We start from the raw sequence: 19,403 nt of genomic DNA, 5'->3' as shown, positions 1-19,403 counted from the left end.
TTTTTTTTTTTTTTTACACTTTCAATCGATATTATTTTGTATAAATGTTACGCTTTCTTTTAGGAAGAATTAATTATCTTCGAACAGAACTAAGTAGATTTCGTTTTTTTTCGTAATTCCGTTCTATTTTTTCTGTGGTCGATTCTATTCTATTTGCTTCTCGCGAGCTTCAATTTCTCATTCTATAATTTTTTTTTTTATAAAATTATATAAAATAAACGTAACCTACGTAATTTTCTATAGAATTCCGTAATATCACAAAACTTATTCTTTTTATATTTTATTACGCGAAATTTTTAATAATTTTCTCTCTCCACATATTAATTTTATTATACGTTTTCTCACGAATCGATACATTATAAATTTTTAGATAGATTAACATTACATCTATGTAATATTTTCTTTTTTTTTTTCTTTTTTGTATAAGGATTTCTCATTTCCGTAAGTATATCTCATAACTCTTACGAAACTCCTGTTCCTTTTTTTTAATTTCACCAACACCACGATAACCCGACTCTGACGCGCACACCTACAGCGCGCAAACCTATCCACGTAGTTAACTTTTTTTGCTCGAGCTCGGGGAGAAGCCATCCGAAATGAATTTTAGATAATGCGGGATTAAAGTATAATAGGAAGGAAAAACAAAAGTACAATTGTGTCGCGTTCTTCATACCGTATCTGAAAAACGTTAGCTAAAAAATATTTACTATGATTTTATTCATCGTCGATCACGTTAATAATTACGTTAAAAGTTTCTCTTAATATTATTTTTCTACAGATTAAATAGTCCGTGATCATCACGAATTTTCTCTCTCTCTCTCTCGTTTTTTTCCTCTATTTCCACGTCTCTCTTCGCTAATTTTCATCGCACGATCTCTTTTCGTATGATAATTTCGCTCGTATTTCGAGAACAAGCTCGCAATAGTGACGCGTCGAGAAGAATGTTGATCAGAATTAAAAAAAACTTGGAGAAAAGTTTCAGCGAACGAAGCGTGATTCTTTCTTTCGCGCGATACTCTTTCCTCGGTATGAATGTTTTGGAATACAACCTCGTCTCGTTCTCTCACGTACGATACATCCCACGTTTGCCAGAATATCTAAAATATCTAAAATTGTACGAGTTTCGTTTATCGGCTCTTACACACGAATATACATTTTTAACGTTATCAAACTTTCGAATCTTTTTCACAATTTGAAATCCCCCTCCCCCCCTCCCCTCTTTCTCGAATCCCTATTTCCAACGTTAAACTGAAATTCGAGAGGGAGGGAGAAGAATTCGAAAGAAGCAGGGCTCATAAGCATGAATAAATAAATAATCCCTGTATCAAATGGCTCGCGAAGTTCGCAATTTTCCCGGCTGCCTGCCAGCTAAACAAATAAGCGCCATCGACGGAGAAGAATTAGCGCGGAGGGGGGATAGATGGGAGTTGAGTAAAAATCTCCGGATAATTCCTTCTCGAACAGGAGCGGCGATTTCACGCGCTATTTGCTCCACCACGATCCCGTGTGTACAGCGGTCGGAGAGAGAAAGAGGGGGAGAAAGAGAAAGAAGACCACGACGCGAGAGACTCGTTCGAAAAAAGAACTTGCTTTCTCCACCGCTAAACGAAACTTTACCTCGACCCATCGTTAATTAATTCCAACGGGATCACTTTCGGATCAATTATAGAAACGGATAATCGCCCAGAAGAATTTTACGAAGAGAAGAGAAACCACCATCTTGGGAGTAGGTGGTCAGGTCAATTTGAAGAAAGGATGGAGTCTATCTGTTATCTGATAATATTCGGATACTCGAGGAAACAGGAATTCATCCCCTTTTTTGATACGATCGAACGTATCGAAGCACGGTGCAAATGCACAAGTTTATTACCTGTGACGACTACCGATGCTTTCCCGTAGGTAAACGCGTTAGAGGCGTGAAAGGATATGCATGCGCATGTCCGGCTAATATTTATAGAGACTTGTCGTGATCGATAATACGTAATCGATGTCCGGCTGCGAAATATCTAAAATATTAAAAAGTTCGACGAACATAATTTTGAACGATCGTTGAATTTGTATAAGAGATCGTGGATCGAAATCGATATCCTTGGAAATTTTTTGTTCGTATTTCGAGAATTCGAAGATATCTCGATGTATCGTAACAAATGGCTTCACTTTCAAACGTTTTAATCATTACAGGGATTGTGTTACGCGCACATTTTGCGATCGGCTGAAACAGGCTTGTTGAACGGGATTGTTGAGCCACTCTTCGCGCCATTCGAGAAGCCCCGAAAGCGGACAAATAACGGAATATTTAGCGACAAAGGGAGGATAGAATTCAGTTATAGGAATTCAAATAATTATCCTCTCGTCGTGTCAATCACGTTTTTCCGCGTGCACGGTTTACGTAATTCGTTCCCGGTTCGATCAAACGCGAAGGTGGAATTACATTGGCTTCTGTGAAATTCTTATAATTATATCCCCAGCCAACGAGGATAGCGTTAATGGGCCGCGTTCCGTTCGCGTGATATTTCCTATTTTACGTTATCTATATCTCGAACTTGCTTCTCTCCACGAGGAATTATTACGCGTTTCATTTGTATATATATTCCAGTTGAATCGTTGAAAAATTGCACGTTATTGTCAGGAGATGCGCGTATAATATTTAACGTGATATAAAGCGAATGGATGGAACAAATGAATATTTTATATATTTTATATAAAAGTTGGAAAGGCACTTTAGAGTTGAAGATCGAAAGAGAACTCTATTTAGTTTGAGTAAAATCAGAGATTAGCGAACGTTGGTTCAACGTTGCAAAGGAATTCGACCGAGTTTGGTCAAAGAATCAAAGGATCGGGGGGGAGAGGTTTGCCGAGATGGAACAATGAGTTCATCTAATCGTGAATTTGAACAGGTGGATTTCAAGGAGTTGATTTCGAGGATAAAAAAAAAAAATTAAGCGAGATGAAACTCTAGATTGGTAGATTGAAAAGATTAAAGATGACGAAAACGAAATGGATATTTAGAAAAATGTAGAGCACACGTTGTTAGAAAACTATAAACCGGATAAAACCGGTGAATTTTATTCTCGTGCATTCGTAGAATCGATTTCGCCTACAACGATTCTACCATTCTTGCAACAGGAAATTGAAACGTTTATCACACTCCACATTCGCGATCACCTTAACTCGAATTTCCCCCGTTGGAAAAATTCTACGTTCACTTACGTGACTTACGACTCGACGAAAATTATATATCAAGTGAAAACGAACGTATATTATTATAAAATTATAAAACCGTCCGAGACGAGAGAAGAGATCGGGACGATATCTTTGTTTCCGTTGGAGGGGAAAAGTCTGCCCGATGGAACGAACCTTCCCCTTTCGGGGCGAATCTTTTCAGATCGTCGAATGGGAGCTCGGCACGCGATATGCGCATTGAACGGGTGCACTCGATGTTTCGCTTTCAGTCGTTTCGAAGCGAAATCGGCGTGACCAACGAAGAAAAAAAGAAAGAGAGAGAGAAAGAAAAGAAAAATTAACAGCCATCTCTGGCAAAATACTGTTCAAGTTAGAGGATTTATCGGATCGAACAATTTAGAAAGAAAGGATCCAGAGGGATGTAAACGATTGAACTTTTCAACGTTTTCTGGGAGTGAATTAAAACTTGAACGTGCGCGTTCATATCGTGGTTTGAATATAAGCGAGATAGATAATTACAATTGAAACGAAGATGGAAATCTACGAATAATTAACACACGAATGTTATTAATATGTTATCTATTTATCTAAGAGAATCGTTTCATTTCGGTGTGCATTGATAATTCATTGATGGGCGGGCTCGAAAGCCGTCGTTATTCGTACGATTCGAGCGTGTAATTAATTTTAATCGGATAAATAAATCGACGATAGAGAAGCTTTCGAAAGCTTATACAGCATATTGCTAGAGAGAATATTGAGAAAGACGCAAGGAGTTGGAAAATGGAACGGGCTCGAGTTTACGTTTAGTAAGTCGAACGTAAGAGGGTAAGTCCTTACGAGGGAGAGATTTGATTCTTACATTGGCCGGATTATAGATGATTGTAGAATCTCGAGGCTCTCTTCCGTTCGAATCGGTGATATTATAGTTAAATTAACGAAAATTCGATGTTGGTTGGTTGTTACGAGAAACTTTTATCAGCATTAAATGTGAAGAGAGATATAAGAAATAGATGAAATTTATTTTTAATATATTTTTAATTTCGTTTCGTAAAAAAAGAACATCCGATCTAGACGAAATCTAATTTCGTAGCAAAGCAACTTGCAACACTTTGCATAATTTTATAGCATTCTTCGCAACGTTGATTCCATTATGCTTTTGATAATATTACTCGTTTTGGTTTACAAAGCGCTCGACATTTATGGTTGCTCTTTTTATTCTCGTTTACTCTTCTTCCACCGATTATATAATTATGTCACGTCGCAACTGTCGCTTAACTCGAGATTTGTTCGATCGAAAAAAAAGAAAAAAAAAAGAAAAAAGAAAAAGAAAAGATAGAAATTTTAATATCAACGCGATTCGTTTAACAATTCTACTTTGATAATGACTTTTTCATCGTTCGTTTTTCAAGATAGAGAAAGAATTTGGAAAAAAAATATTCGATAAAGAAAAAAAATTGTCCTCCAATTTTTCCGCTTCGAATTTTCCACTCGTAAGAGTAAAGTTTATTTGAACGTGGACAGTAAAAATTATGCTACGAACAGCGGAAATTGTGGCACGATCGTATTGTTAAATCCACAAGAGAGGAATGAAACCGCAAAAGCTACATTTTTCCCGTACCTCTGCCATACAGTTTTCAAAGTAAACGAATAGAATAAGAAACGTATCGATCCCTCCTTTATTTTTCAAATTACATTTCTTCAAAATTTAACGCTTCTTCTTCTTTTTTTTTTTTTAATTTTATTTTGAATCGAAGAAAGGAATATTCCCCCGATGCTTTTATTTTTCTCGTAACGCGATATTCGAAAGGGTGAGCGTCAGTTATCAATTACAATTGCGGTAATTCAACGGGATTTAATTATGCGCGTGAAACTTTCAACGATTAACCCGTACGAAACAACGCGCGTTGCTCGTGTGTCGAGAGTTTAAATAACGGATACCAACGCTCCTATTCAATCAACCATCCATTGTTCCTTCATCAATATTATTCAACTCGTTAAAATTGCAGCTGAAAACTATATATAATCACCAGAAGGGGTAAATTTATAATTGTTCACAACGTTGTTCAATACGTTGTTCACCGCTCCACTTTATATTTTATATTATGGATAATTAACGGTATATTAATTACGCCACCACCATCAATGTTTCCGTTTAATGTAATTATTAATTCTTTTCCCGTATTTACGAGGATTAATAATTTCGTTTGATCATATGAATAGAAATATATCGAAATCGTATAAATCTAATAAATCCATGAACGAAATGGGGGACGATATTACATTTGCGATTCAAATTTCGATTCGAACTTTATTGTTTCACCGGTGATTTTCGATTTTATTTTATTTTTTTTTAAAAAGGAGAAATCATTCGCAAATCATAAAACTTTATCATTATTTGATATTAAAATTTATCGAATATCGTTTAAAACGTACATATATATATATATATATATATTTATATGTATAAAGAGAGCCAATACATTCATCGATTAAATCGTAAAAAGATACAAGTTTATCCCTCGAAAAACCACTTAAACTTCCTATTCTTCCTATTATCTGTACATTATCCTCAACTCGTGGGAATAATTCCACTAACTTTTCAATTTCAAAAAACTTCGTAAACGGACGATCAACCGCATTCAGTTTCAGTTTTAGAAGCTTCCTGACCTTCCTGAACTCGTCGCAACAAAAGGGATATTCGTCTGGGAAGGATGAGAATCGGTGTGAAAAGCCGATAATCTCGCGGTATCGTACAACAACATCGTAGCCACCCTTAACCGAAAGTGTCGTGGCTAAAATCAAACTCGATATAACTCGATCTCCCACACCTCTGTTAAACATCCCTTGGCACGGATCCAGTATAGACAAACGCTTAACGCGTGCCGAGCCATGAAACAGCCAGTCATCCGTGAACTGAATTATTAAATCGCGCCGCGTATTGTTACGCGAGCCGCGAGTAATTGCTTCGAACGTTTTCACCTCGTTCCACGGATCGATGCGCATCCGTGTTTATCCTTAAACCGTTTTAAACCGTACACACCTCGTATATCATCGACGCGTCTACGCGGATCTACGTCCCTGCTTTTTCAATCAAAGTGGAGCTGGAGACGAAACTTCTCAAAGCGATCATCGCGAATTGAAAAAGAAAAGGGGGGAAAAAAAAAAAACGAGAAACAAATTGGACAAATTGTATCGTGGGAATATTTAACTATTTACGAGGCTGGGCGGCCCTGTTTTCACCGTTCATCCCACGTTGTCCGACGAGGAGTGGCGCAACTGTTATTTGCTCAGCAAATAAAAGTCGCGTACACGCTTGTTTTTTGCTTTCTATATCGGATCCAGACACGAGATACGAGCGCTTTAGCCGACTAAACGGTCCAAGGGGAGAGGGAAAAAATAAAACTATTTGTTCATCCCTACGAGTTTCAGCCACTTGAGGAAAGATTAAAAAAAAAAAAAAAAAAAATGACAGATTTCCTCCGGTTAAGTGTTTTAGAAGTAAACGTAAGATAATATCGTTGGGATTGTAATTCGATGTATCTTTTATCGAACAGCAACATTAGTGTTTACATTTTCCAACTTTGTCGGATCGCTTTATGCAAGGATCTCGAGTAGAATATTTTTTTTTTTCCTTTCCTAAATCGAAACTTCGTAATTAATGGGAACAGTTATTTCGAAACATTTCGAACTAGAGCTATCCTGAAGAGTAGCCAAATCGATACATCGTTGGTATTGATCTTTAAATATCGCGGGGACAGTAGTACGAATCAACGATATCCCCCGAAAACTTTCTCGTCCATGAGAAACTATCGCGAACGCGTAGCTGCGTAACCTATGGCATTATCAAACTTGCAATCCTTATTTTTAATGCCTCGATTTCTGGAACCGTGCCGCGTTACTTGACCTACCTACGTTCCGTAAATTCGACACTTCGAAACGTTCAACAATTTTCTCCAATTCTCGATTATAATTTTCTTTCCTCGAGTCGACTCGGCGAGAGATGATAAATCGAATGAATGGTTTATATCGATGTATCGTTATTACGATAAAGCATTTGTAAAATGCTTTGAGGTCGATGAATGCATCTCTCTCGAATTATGACGAAACAAATGGTTAATGATAATATGTAGATAGAATATCACGTTTCACAGTCTCATTGAAGAAATTTGGTAACTTTGTGTACTTGTGTGTGAAAATTGAAAAGTTAATTGATATTTATTTATAATTAAGGATGATTATTTAAGCCTCTGTTTTCAGTTGCGTAAACAAGAAAAAAAAAAGAATAGAAAAGTTGTGAAATGTTTCGAGGACACTCGTTTCCTTAAGTACACTCTCCACTCTCATTGAAGCTACGCAAACAGCATTTTTCTCGACGAGTATAAAAGTCAGATAAAAGTAGGTTTAATATTTCATGCGGAATTTCATAATAATATCTATATATTGTAATAGATACTGGTAAAAAATAATTGTTGTTCTTTAAAGGAAATTAAAAAAAAAAAACAATGTCGAAATATAAGAAATATAAGAAAAAAACGTGTAAAGTTGTTCAAATATAACGATATCAGTTAAAATTTCCAACAATTTTAATTTAATATTACCTTCAATTTCGTATTATTATATTTATTATATTCTATGTGAAATAAAGTTCTAGCAGATAATATTAAAATAATTCGATAGGAGGGAGGATACGTTATTAAAAAAAAAAAAATGTTTTAAAATATTATTCATTACTTTGTTATTTAAATACGTTTTAAATTTATTAAAATATAGGTACTAATAAATGGGGGAAAAAAGCAACGAATACGTACAGAATTGAATGAAATGTAATCATGATTAAAAATAATAATCTCAATACATTTTCCCATTGTTTCATCTTAAAATTTTATCTCATTAACTATAGAAATTATAAAATTTCGTACGAGATACATTTTCAAAACCCCCTTTTTTATTGAATTTCGATATACAGGAATTTAAACATTTTTTTTTTTACTTATAAAGCGGGAATAACCTGCTCGAATTGATGAATCAGATGTATCACAAATGAATTCAATAGTTAGCATTGAAAGGTAGTATTCAAAAAAGTGCAAGAATTTATTATTTTATCGATCCAGATTACGTGCATTACATTTTTCTAATATATTTCGAAAAGTTCTTTTATACCTAAAAAAAAAAAAAACTTTTCTTGCATCCACTAGCGAATAAATAAAAGAATATATATTTTTCCTTACAAAATGTTCAATCAACGGCGATACGCATTATAATTGCGTGCCCTTTCAACGTTGACGTTTCAATCGAGGTATCAGCTATGCTAAACTCGAGCCAATGTCACGCCTAAATCATCATGACATAAGTGATCAACAATATACCCGCTTCTATATATACCCTCATCATCCCCACGATTCCCTTTACGAAACTTATCACCTTGTAATGGATTATAGAGCTGCTAAACGCAATTATCAAGAAAAATCGGCGAGAAAAATCCCTCTAACTGGCTCTTATAATATTTAAAACAAGTTTAGATTTTATCATCTAGATTAGATCGAGGAATCAACTGTATTATACTACGATATAAAAGGATAAAATATAAAAAAAAGGTGAAAATGAACCGAAATGTGGATTCTCGATCATTTTCATTTAACTGTAGATCAACCTGGGAATGGATTAATATCCCGAAATGTGCCGGTATTTATCCGGCAGTTGGCATTTCGCGCGACATCGTGTAAACGGTTGGAATGTTTCATTCGGTCGGATCCCTCCTGGTAACGCGCGCGCGATCGAATAAAACAACGATCATTAAAGCCGTTTAATTACATGCCGTTTACAAAACACCTGTCGACCCCCGGCCGAAAAATTTCCCGATAACTGCAATCACACGGAATAATTGAAAGTCCGTTCCGTCTCGTGGAAATGGAACTTTCAGTCGTCGATGAAATCGCGCGAAAAAAAAAGGAAAATCGGCGAACACCGTCAACGTTTCGTCCATTCGAGATAGTATTTTTCCATAGCCAACAACCTCCACGAATTTGTTCTTTGGAGGATAAACACGAAGCGGATCGAACGATGCGTAGAAAAGAAAGGGAAATTCCTTCTCGTAAAAATGACGAAAGGAAGGAGCAAATAGAAAAAGAATAAAAATGGAATTATGTATCTCGACGAATTGGAGGCCGACGATGTTATGAAAACTTTGCTCCCTTCGTTACAAAGTTCCGCGATCATCCGACTTTTCGCTCATATATTTGTCGGCGAGGGGAAGCTTAATGAGCTCGTCTCGTTGTAAAATGTTTGTGCAAGTTCTCGTAACGCTCGTCCATCGGCGTCGTCATTGTCCATCGGAGGGATAGAACGATAGAGTCGCCCCTTTCTTCTCTCCCCTCGCGATACTCTTTCGACAAAGAGTTACGGGCGAGAATCATTGATAGGGCGGGCATTCCAGTCTTTGTACGACAATTTTTCCGGACAAAGAGGTCTCGAATCGAGATGTTTGACCACCGACTAGTCTATCGATTTGGGGGGGAGTTTGTCGAAGAGGAGTTGAAGAGGAAATGTCGAACAAAACTTGAATATGGTCTTGGATCAAAGATACGTTTCAGAGATTATTCTTCACTCGTGTTAGTTTTATATATATATATAGGGACAAGTTGTCGATCGATAAGTTTTTGAATATAAAATAAGCGAGGAGAGGAGAGGAGTTCGTAAGGAATTAAGAAGTACAAACGGAATTCATTTAAACACGTGGTTTCCCTTAATGGAAAGAAATAGTTATTCGAGAATCGTCAGAGATGCAAATTTTATTCGAAATTCGTGTATTTTGATAGGAGGAAAAATCGAGGGAGCGGATACTTTTTACACGCGAAGTACATGTAAATTGGAATGTAAGGGAAGGCTTTACGAGTGGAAAGCGACGCGAAAGTCTCGTGTAAACAGACTGTTTCACCATTCTCTTTGCGCGCGGCACGAATTTTATTTGAAATCTGCGTCGTAAGGGAGACAAAAATTCGGGTGTTTCTTTTTTTGCTAAAGATCGGGGAAACTGATTTTATACCCTTAACTTTTCCCACTCTCTTTTCATTCGTATTATTTTATTTACAATATCGTGTACTTTTTAATTTTTTCAATACAAATCGATTCGAACGCGACAACAAGTTTAACGGTGTCAAAACATCACTCGATCAAATATCAATATTATCCGTCAAACGCGATTGCATTACTGATAACAATTTCTATCGATAATTTCAATATTGCCGGACGATATATTATTCGCGAAAAATCGAATTCGTTTAATTCATTTCGTTATCTATCCGTTATTAACAGTATTGCTTCCCTATTATCATTTAAACGATGCCCCCTCCTCCCGTTGACTTTGCACAAAGAGTCGCAAAAAAGAGATTACGAATGCAATGCAATTATCGTTTCAGAAAATACGATTTCGAAAAGTTTGAATTTATTTTCAAAAGTTCCCGCGGACATTTTTGCGACCATAATAAACTTAATTCCATTTTTCAACTGCATTTTCGATAATAAATATTCCAACAAATGTCCGGGAATATCGAGAATAACGAGAATCGATACGAATGCTTGATTTAAAGAGGGTGTTTGGGGTAAAAATTTATGCCCAATTGCGTGTTAATCACGATCGTGTATCAAGTCCAACTATAAAAATTTATTCGTATTATATTTTTCAACTCCAAATTTCACTTCGTATTCCAATAACGCCAAGAAATTGAATCTTCCTTCATAGATTGCCAAACTTCTTTCCAACATCTTTATTATCCGAAATTAATGAGAGCATCTTTCTTTGAACTTTTTTCTATCTCTTCCTTCTTTTTTTCATCATAAACCGCTCATCGTCGTTGTTCGACGAGCGCAATTTAAGACTCTTTTCCAAAAGCATTATCTCGATACTTTTCCTTTATGATTAATTAACAATTATATTCGAGAAGCTATCGCTCGCCGACTGTTTCCCTCGATTCACGTAGAGAAACCTGGATTCATTGAAATTCACCACTCTCGGCGATAATAATCTGGAAAGGTGTTTTTAAACGAAAAAGCTGCCGAGAAACGGTTGTCGCGGATGATTCGGAAGAAGGCGGACGATTTACGGAGCTTCACGCTTGCCCGACGATGCAAGAACATCTTTGTTCGAGGTCGACAAAAGCTTTTGATAAATGCACGTCGAACGCGACAGTGACGGCTATTGTGTCAATATTTGAATGGATCAACGATAAATAGAGGAAAGAATGGATCGAACGAGGGAATATGGTTCTCGCGATGATGGTGACTTTTCATGGACAGCCACGGCATTCCTCCCTTCCATCCTACTTTTCGCCCACCGACGGTTTACCGACCATTTGTTGGCCGAAGCGTTTCCAAAAACGTTTGCCAAAATCCCACTCTGCCCCGAATTTTACGCGCGTGTTGCAGTTCTCGCCACGAGGGCGGGAATTTAAGGATATCCGGCGACGAGTTTCGAATTTTCAGGCCTCGAATCTGTCGAGGTTCGATTTATATAATTGGATCGAATCGCTCTCTGTTCGGGGTCTTTTTTTGTTTAAAATAATTCCCGCGTTCGAAACAAAATTATTCTCAAATGGAACGAGAGATTAAAGATGATCGAATTATCTTGCGATAAAATGATTCGATCGTTAGGGGTTGAAAATTTAGAATGGAATCGAAGTGAGATCACTTTTTCTCGATATACTCAAATAATAGATTTGTTAACGAGTCGCGCTCGAAATAAATTATTTCGCGTATTATCCGTCTTTGGTTGCTATCTGTGGACCGGTCGCTGTTTAACGAGCGGAAAAATGATTAAAATCCGTCCCCCGCGTTGTGTATATAACGCAGTTTGTAGCCAAAATCGCGTTATTTCGTTCAGTGTTGTATTCCGCTGTGCGTTACTTCAAATTAAAAAAAAAAAAAAATTGGAAGCGGAAACAATCGGTCGGAATTTATCGTAATTTTGCGAATGATTTTCACGCAATTTCACCGGGCCACGATGCGCGGCCAATTGCTAATTGCCCGTCCAATTTTTCGTTTTCATTTTTAAAACCTGTCACGCGTTTGTTATTCCCCCAGGAGCAGGGAAAAACTGCTTCTTGTTTGAGAAAAATATTATTTTTTTCTTTGCGATAATGAACGACTCGTATTTTGCACTTGTGATACTTCCGCTTATCGTATCGCAGATATTATACAGAAACCAAAATTTGGAGAACGATGTAATTCGGGTTAAGAACGTACATAATATTACGTTTGTTCATTTTTCATTTTATGCGATATCGAGAAAAGAAATTTGTTCAATTAATTTTAGAATACTTACCATCTTTCAATTTTTCTATTAACATTTGTAACGTTGCGTTGACGATGAGTTGTACGTCAAAGCCCATCATTTGTAACGTTTGCGACAGATTCCTCGAACATTCCTCCGCATTATTTCTTGCTGGATATATCTTTACGTTATTGAAAATTAATGCTATACCTCTTCGTTTGTGATTCATCTTATACACTTCTATATTTGGATCCACGTATTTTGTCTTTTTATGTCTATATCAAAACATCGAGTTAAATTAATCAATTGGCCGATGAAAGCTATTAAATAACAACAACAACAACAACAACATGATTATAACCGGCATGATAAATTTTTGAAATGAAAAGTTTCTATTTAAAAAAGACATTACGTTACTTCAACTAATCCCTTTTCAACCCGTCCTCCTCCGGTATATCGAATTCGTATCGCGTTTCCCAATCATCGTGTATAATTCACCTTTTCAAATTTCCCTCCGGCGCGGTTGCGCGATACACTCGATATTTCAACGTGGAGAATTCTCGTTCGTATTCCGCGCGAAAACAATTTATTCACTCGATTATAGCTTCGACACAGTTTCTCGTTTCGTTCTCGAACCGGCGATATTTATAATCGGGAGAAGGGGGGAGGATTCATATCTCCAATGTAAACTCGATATTCGTTCTTTTTTGTACTCGCGCTTCCAATCTATCTAATGCAGGATCAATTACACGCCGAATTACGCGCCACTCTCGAAAACCCCTTCTTTCCCACTCACTGTTTTATTCCATTGTATACTCGTGAATTCGCAGCAACCTTTCGCAATATAACTCGAACGAATATATTTTTCGACCCGCCGCCGAAATTTCCCTGTTTCCGGACGCGGCCGATCGATACGCGCGGTAAAAATGGGAGAGGGCGAAAAAAAGAGGAGGGAAGAGGAGAAAATAAACAACGAAGACGAAACCGTAACGAAAACCGTGTATCCGCAGTTTCGGTGTCGACGACGGTGTTCACCGCTTTTTATGTCCCCTCGTAAAATTTTGAATCCCGGGAAGAGGGAAGAGGGGCCGAGAGAAGGAGCTCCTCGTTTACCACGAGGCAACGCCGTGCGGACAAATTTAACGATTAAAATATCGTGGCTCGCTATTGTTTTTTTCTTCACTTGTCGTTCCCTTATTCAAACGTTCCTTGTTCGACGTCTTTATTACCAGTGATGGGCAAAAAATTTAATAGCTCAAGGAATAAATTTATCTCCATAATTTATTGTAAGACCAACTGTAACAGCTACGAGAATAAATGTTATTTCTTATATCAATAGAATTACTCGAAGTAACTTCGATTTTTAAATCTGCGATTCTCCAAGAAACGTTTGAGGAAACAAAGTTTTAGAACGCGCACTCGTAGAGCGAAAGCGTTCGAGCTTCTAATTCTTGGTCTCGAATGGCAAGTTTTGTGCTCCTCTCCGAAACGAAAAGGCACGATCGCGTATAATCCGTCGCGAGAGTTTCGCCCTCCTTCTCCCCCCCCCAACTGCATTACACTGTTTCGCAGTTTCCGCTCACGTACGCGGTGAGTGCACGCCGCGAACGGAAAATCTTGGGAACGGCGTCTTGGGAATCGAAGAGTCGCGGTGGGGAGCGAGAGGGATCCATCCGACGCTCGATTTAATTTCAACTTGGATCGCGATCCCGGGTTAAAGAACTCGCAGTAACGGCCTCCCCTCCTCTCGTTTTATCGCGGAACCACGTCGTCCTTCGTACCTCCTCCCCTCGTGAACGCGTACACGTGAGAAGAGCCAATCGAACGAGGCCGGCTGCTTTCGGGGGAGGGGGCATTTTCGCGCCTACACACCGAATAACACACCATAATAGGAGACACGGATCCAGTGTACGAGGAATCGTTGTTGGAACGAAACTTTTGATCAGTTCAAAGGATGGAGTTTTTTTCTTTGCGAGAGATACAAGTTTTTCGATATATAATTCCGACAGAAGAAATTTTTCATGAGAATTCTTGTCTGAATTGTTGTTGTTGCTTTTGTCATTTTATATATGGTATCAATTTTTAAATCGGTAATTATGATCGTGACTCGCAACGTGAGTTTATAATTTAGACGAGCAATAGCGTAGCTTAAGAGAGGAGCGCGGTTGTGGTATTTGGAACTTAGAACTCTGTGAATGTGTGCGTGCGTGCGTGCGTGGGTGCATGCGTGCGTCAAAAGCTTTGTTTGAATTGAGTGCGTATACGTGTGTGTGCGTCAGTGTGGCTGATCGTCTATGTCTACGGCTGAATCCTCTTAAGGGAGTGCAACGTGTACTTGAGATAAAGTTCTGGCAAGCGTAACTAGAATTTGAACGTGCATGCAGAATTTGGAGAATGGTTTTAAAAAAGAAATGGATATTATTGTAGTTTGTATATATAGATCTTATTTATATATAGTTTTTTCCATTTAATTATGCTGTCAATCTTATGAAAATTAAATTATCTTATGAATTTGCACATATTCGTGCTAGTTTTATATTTGGCTGTTTTATTAATAATTTCTGACTCATCTTCTATTCGTATTTTTTTTTTTTATAATTTTAGAATGTATAGATATTTTTTGAAAATTATTTGCTCCACCATGTACAAATTCAATTATACGAGGAAAAGAAGAATGATGTGGGAATTTCCTTGATAATTTACTTAATTCTTGGTATATTGTTTAATATTCTTGTTTAATATTCTATCGTATCATAAACTACTTACGTATAATATATCAAACTTTACAAGTATAAAGTACTTGTCACAACAATTAAGGAGCTCTTATAATGTACACGTATTGGGATCAAAGAGTTACCATAAACTCATTATAAATTATGTTATTACGTATTATGATGTAACTAACTCGAACCTAACAACTCTCTTAATTTACAATGATGAATTGAAAAGAAAACGTTATCGAATCAACATTATTATTTCTCAAATTTTTCCTTAAATATCACTGTTAAAATTAGAAAAATTAATTTGTTCGAGTTAAAATAATTACAATTACGATAATTATCTAATGAAAAAAAACATTCCACGGAATTGTAAGTTATGTTTCAAATATCAGACTCGATTTCCAATAGAAGATAGCAACAAATAAACCCACTATATCTCTTTGTAATTCAATCGCGATTCACGATTCCGATGACATATGCACATATTAGCAGGAAAAACATTATCGTCGGATGAAATCTTAATTATTCCTCAAATATCAATATTACGATGAAAAGAATCCATTTCCAAGATTGGAAGATGTACAACTTATATCTTATTTATCTCGAATATGAATCATTCGTTTTTCTTTGATCTCTCGTATCATATTTGCTAATGTATTTACTTTCGTAATACTATTATTCACATTTAGAGGAATAGAATCTATAAACTATAAATTGTTAGACATTTAACATCTTATAAATAATCCTCAGGATTTTTTCAACGATTAAACACTCGTCAATTTCCGGGTGTAAAAGGTGTAAAAGCGGTCTGCGCATCGTTCGGCGAAACAGCGAGCAAAGCGGACGTAAAAAGCGGCGCGGCGAAATGACAAAAGAACGGACGATGAAGAGGAAAGCGGAAAACACGACGCGACGCGACGACGTTGCCGGATCGTGCTTTTTAAACAGTTCGAGATTTCTCTTTCTGTCGAAAGAAACTCCTTTTTCCAAACGGTGAATGTAGACGCGCTTTTACGACGGGCACACGCACAAAGCTTGGCGCTTACAAACTAGTCATAAATGCGGCCATGGATCTGCCGCCCATTACCAAACAAATGTTCATCGGGAACAGAGAGACGAGTTACCGGCCATTATAGCGGTTCGTCGCGTTTCCTTTGAATTTGAAAACAATTTGCACCGAATACTAATCCTCTCCCCTCCACCCTCCACTTTATCCTCTCTTATTTCTCTCCGCTGACACGCCGGATATAAATCCCCCCCCGAACAACGATTATAACGATCCTGACCAATTGGGATGTAAGAGGAGCAAGAGTGCAAATTGCGGCTGGGAACGAGGGACGATGTCGATTTCGTTTTAATCGGGCCGAAACTTTTTTTCTTCACCATCGCGATTCGGGTTTTGAAGGGGTACGTTGGTTAATTTAACGAGAGGCTCATCCGATTTAAAGAGCTTTACCGCCTCTTTGCGAATTTTAAACGCGGTTCCCGTCCGTTCGAGCGGACGAAATTTTAGAATCCCAATCTCTGTTTATACCGAGATTTTTTCTATGATAAATGAATATCGAAGAAAGAAGAAGAGAGAGAAATTTCATTTCTAATTGCGTTCCCTATTGCTCGATAAAATATATATTTAGAAACGAAAATCGATACGCTTTAAGTGTTTTCGTAGTCTTTTTTTTTTTTAAGTCTCCTGATAAACCGTTATCTTCAATATTTGCAAAAACATCGCGATATATATATATATATACTCGCCTAAGCCCACTTTCTGATATTTTCTCTCGAACGTGTGCAGATCAAAATTATAAAAATTAAATTCAAGGGGCAAATTACGCTTCAATAGGGAACGCGATCTTCAACATTTCGGAGCGCAACAAGCAGACAGCAGCGCTCGTAAAATTTAATTTCACCATAGAAATGTTAATTCTCGTAAATATGGATATTTCGTGTTCGCGTATTTCACTTTCATACGCGAGAGTTATAACGTAAGAGAGTTAGATCATCACGAGATATTACGTCCCTTCGTTTATCGCGCCATTGACGGTTGGCTCGCTCGCTCCTCCCTCGGTTCGAGTCACTTTTCATCAAAGGTTATCGATATCTCAACTCCTCGTAAGTGTAGATATATACGTTCCCGCTCGTGCGTGTCCACTGGAAGAGAGCTTTCTCTTTGCTTTTCAACCGTTTCACCGTTATATCCAGAGTTTCCCTCGCGCAAATAGAAAATGGAACGAAATTGAAAATTGACCCCCCTCCGACTATTTCAACGTTGATCGCGATGAAAATCGAAGGGAGAGGATCACGATATCATTCACCAACGAAACGATTATAATCAATATCGAAAATGTTTACTCACTTCAATTTATTACCGATTATCACACTGTCTACTTCGTCGTATTCTTCCGTGTTAAACGATTTCACATCGTTAAAAGACGAAAATATTTCTTCAACGTTTACATTCGATCTTCCTAAAAGTATATTGTGCGTAATTTGAGTTATTTTGTTCATTTTTTCAAGTCGTTTTTCACACTTTCGAATATCGAATGTAAGTCACTGTGTGAAACTCACAGTGAAACTCATATTCAAGTATGCACGGTTATATATATCAGTTTTAAAAGATAAGAGATAAGATACCGCGAATTTTAACGAAATAGATAGATAAATTTAATTTTAAATAAGAAAGATATTTACAATTCAAAAGGAAATAACCAACCTTTATTTTTATTTAAATTCGCGCTTTCTACAGTTTATCGACAAACGATGATCAGATCAAGGAATGCAAAATATATACATAAAATAAAAAAAAATATATCGTAATATTTGAAATGAAAACTGAAACGCGAAGATATTTTCCGAACTGATAATCTCGTTGATCCAACTATTGTGTCACGTTGTAATCGTAATCGTTCAGTTCAGACGGGATTGTATTCTTTCTATCGAAAGAATAGAGCTCCTCGAGTCCATTTTACGAAAGCAATAATCCTTTCGTTCGTAGCGAATGTCTGGAACTGTGATTAAACTACATCTTCCATTTTCGTTCGTTTCCAGACTTACAACATGGATGCCCAAGTCGGGGAGTCGTCAGCATGCGCGACGGCATTACTCTGCGGGGTTAAAGCCAATTACGAGACTGTTGGCCTGGACTCCTCTGCACGCTTCGAGAACTGCTATTCCAGTTTTGATGCCCGTGTACCGTCCCTTATCAATTGGGCGCAGGAGCAGGGTAAATATTCGAACGTCAACAACTAATGCAAAGGATTACATAATCGATTCCTATCTCTCCCGATCAATCCGAACTTAATTGCTCGCGTCGATTCGTTGCCAGTTCATCCTTTTTGCTTCCTCTTTTTTCTTTTTTTTTTACTTTATTTTTTTCTTCTTTTTTGTTTACATTCTTCCCCCGCGTTTTTTCGACCTCTCGTTTTTATTTTATTTTACCACTTCGCTTCGTCGTTAATTTATCGTGAAATGATTATTGTTGGAAATATTAATTTTTGTTGGGTTTTTTTTTCTTTTCTTCATTTTCCATTCGTGTATAATCCTTGAGATATGTGTATCTTGAGAATGAATATTTATCAAGAAATAATTATTACCGATAAACAATAGATTTTATCATCGATTTTGTTCCGATATAAAATTTTCTTTATCCATTATATATATATAATTCTTTTTTTTTTAATATTAAACAAATAAATAAATACGAAAAAATTATATCCTTCGTTTTATTACAATTTGTATTGATAACAAATTAAAATTAATTAGAGAGATCTAGAAATCTCGAAGAAAAATTTTTCTTCTCCATCTACGAAAACGTATAAATATTTTTTTCTAAAATAAAGAATATATTCTCTATCTATGATTTATACTCTTGAAATAAATAATTGAATGTTATTCACGAAACGAGCACGATGCTCTAATTATTGTTTACGTTTGCAAAATTTCCACGCTGAAACTGCTCCATTTTCCAACCATTCCGCTTCACATTTCCCGTGCAAAATATATAAAAATTACGCGCGAAATTATATCGTTAATGCGATATACCGAGCCGCGACAATGTAATCGCGGCAGCGGCACGATCATAAGATCCGTACGTTATTTTTCCACGTGCCATTCCGTGTCGAATATCCCGGGACGAGAAGCGAATTTTCGAGCATAAATTCTAGCCGCTGTGCAATTCGGACCGCTCGTAGAACAGACTTCAGGTAACAATGAAACGAGCTCGAATTTGAACGTTACAA

The 19,403-nt window shown here is 37.0% G+C and overlaps 2 protein-coding genes across 3 annotated transcripts in view; one reads left to right on the top strand and one right to left on the bottom strand.

Moving 5' to 3' along the window:
* Window positions 1-17,749, bottom strand: part of LOC102677377 (caspase-1-like) — a 28,653-nt gene extending 10,904 nt beyond the window's left edge. The window contains exons 1-2 of the mRNA XM_031509422.1: window positions 17,522-17,749; window positions 12,500-12,723 (exon numbers count right to left, since the gene is read on the bottom strand). Coding sequence (XP_031365282.1) covers window positions 12,500-12,723; window positions 17,522-17,673 — 376 coding nt within the window. The 5' untranslated portion in view covers window positions 17,674-17,749. The remainder of the gene's footprint in view (window positions 1-12,499; window positions 12,724-17,521) is intronic.
* The window catches only part of LOC102677613 (alkaline phosphatase-like), a 159,507-nt gene that overhangs the window by 92,207 nt on the left and 47,897 nt on the right, over window positions 1-19,403 (top strand). For both annotated transcript variants that reach the window (XM_031509421.1, XM_006613454.2), the window contains exon 2: window positions 18,214-18,388. In XM_031509421.1, coding sequence (XP_031365281.1) covers window positions 18,214-18,388 — 175 coding nt within the window. The remainder of the gene's footprint in view (window positions 1-18,213; window positions 18,389-19,403) is intronic.

The sequence above is a fragment of the Apis dorsata genome, unplaced genomic scaffold (genome assembly GCF_000469605.1).
Source record: "Apis dorsata unplaced genomic scaffold, Apis dorsata 1.3 scaffold_149, whole genome shotgun sequence".
In the NCBI taxonomy this organism is placed as follows: Eukaryota; Metazoa; Arthropoda; class Insecta; order Hymenoptera; family Apidae; genus Apis; species Apis dorsata.
The sequence above is the reverse complement of the archived record's forward strand: the minus strand, read 5'-3'. Positions and strand labels throughout refer to the sequence as shown.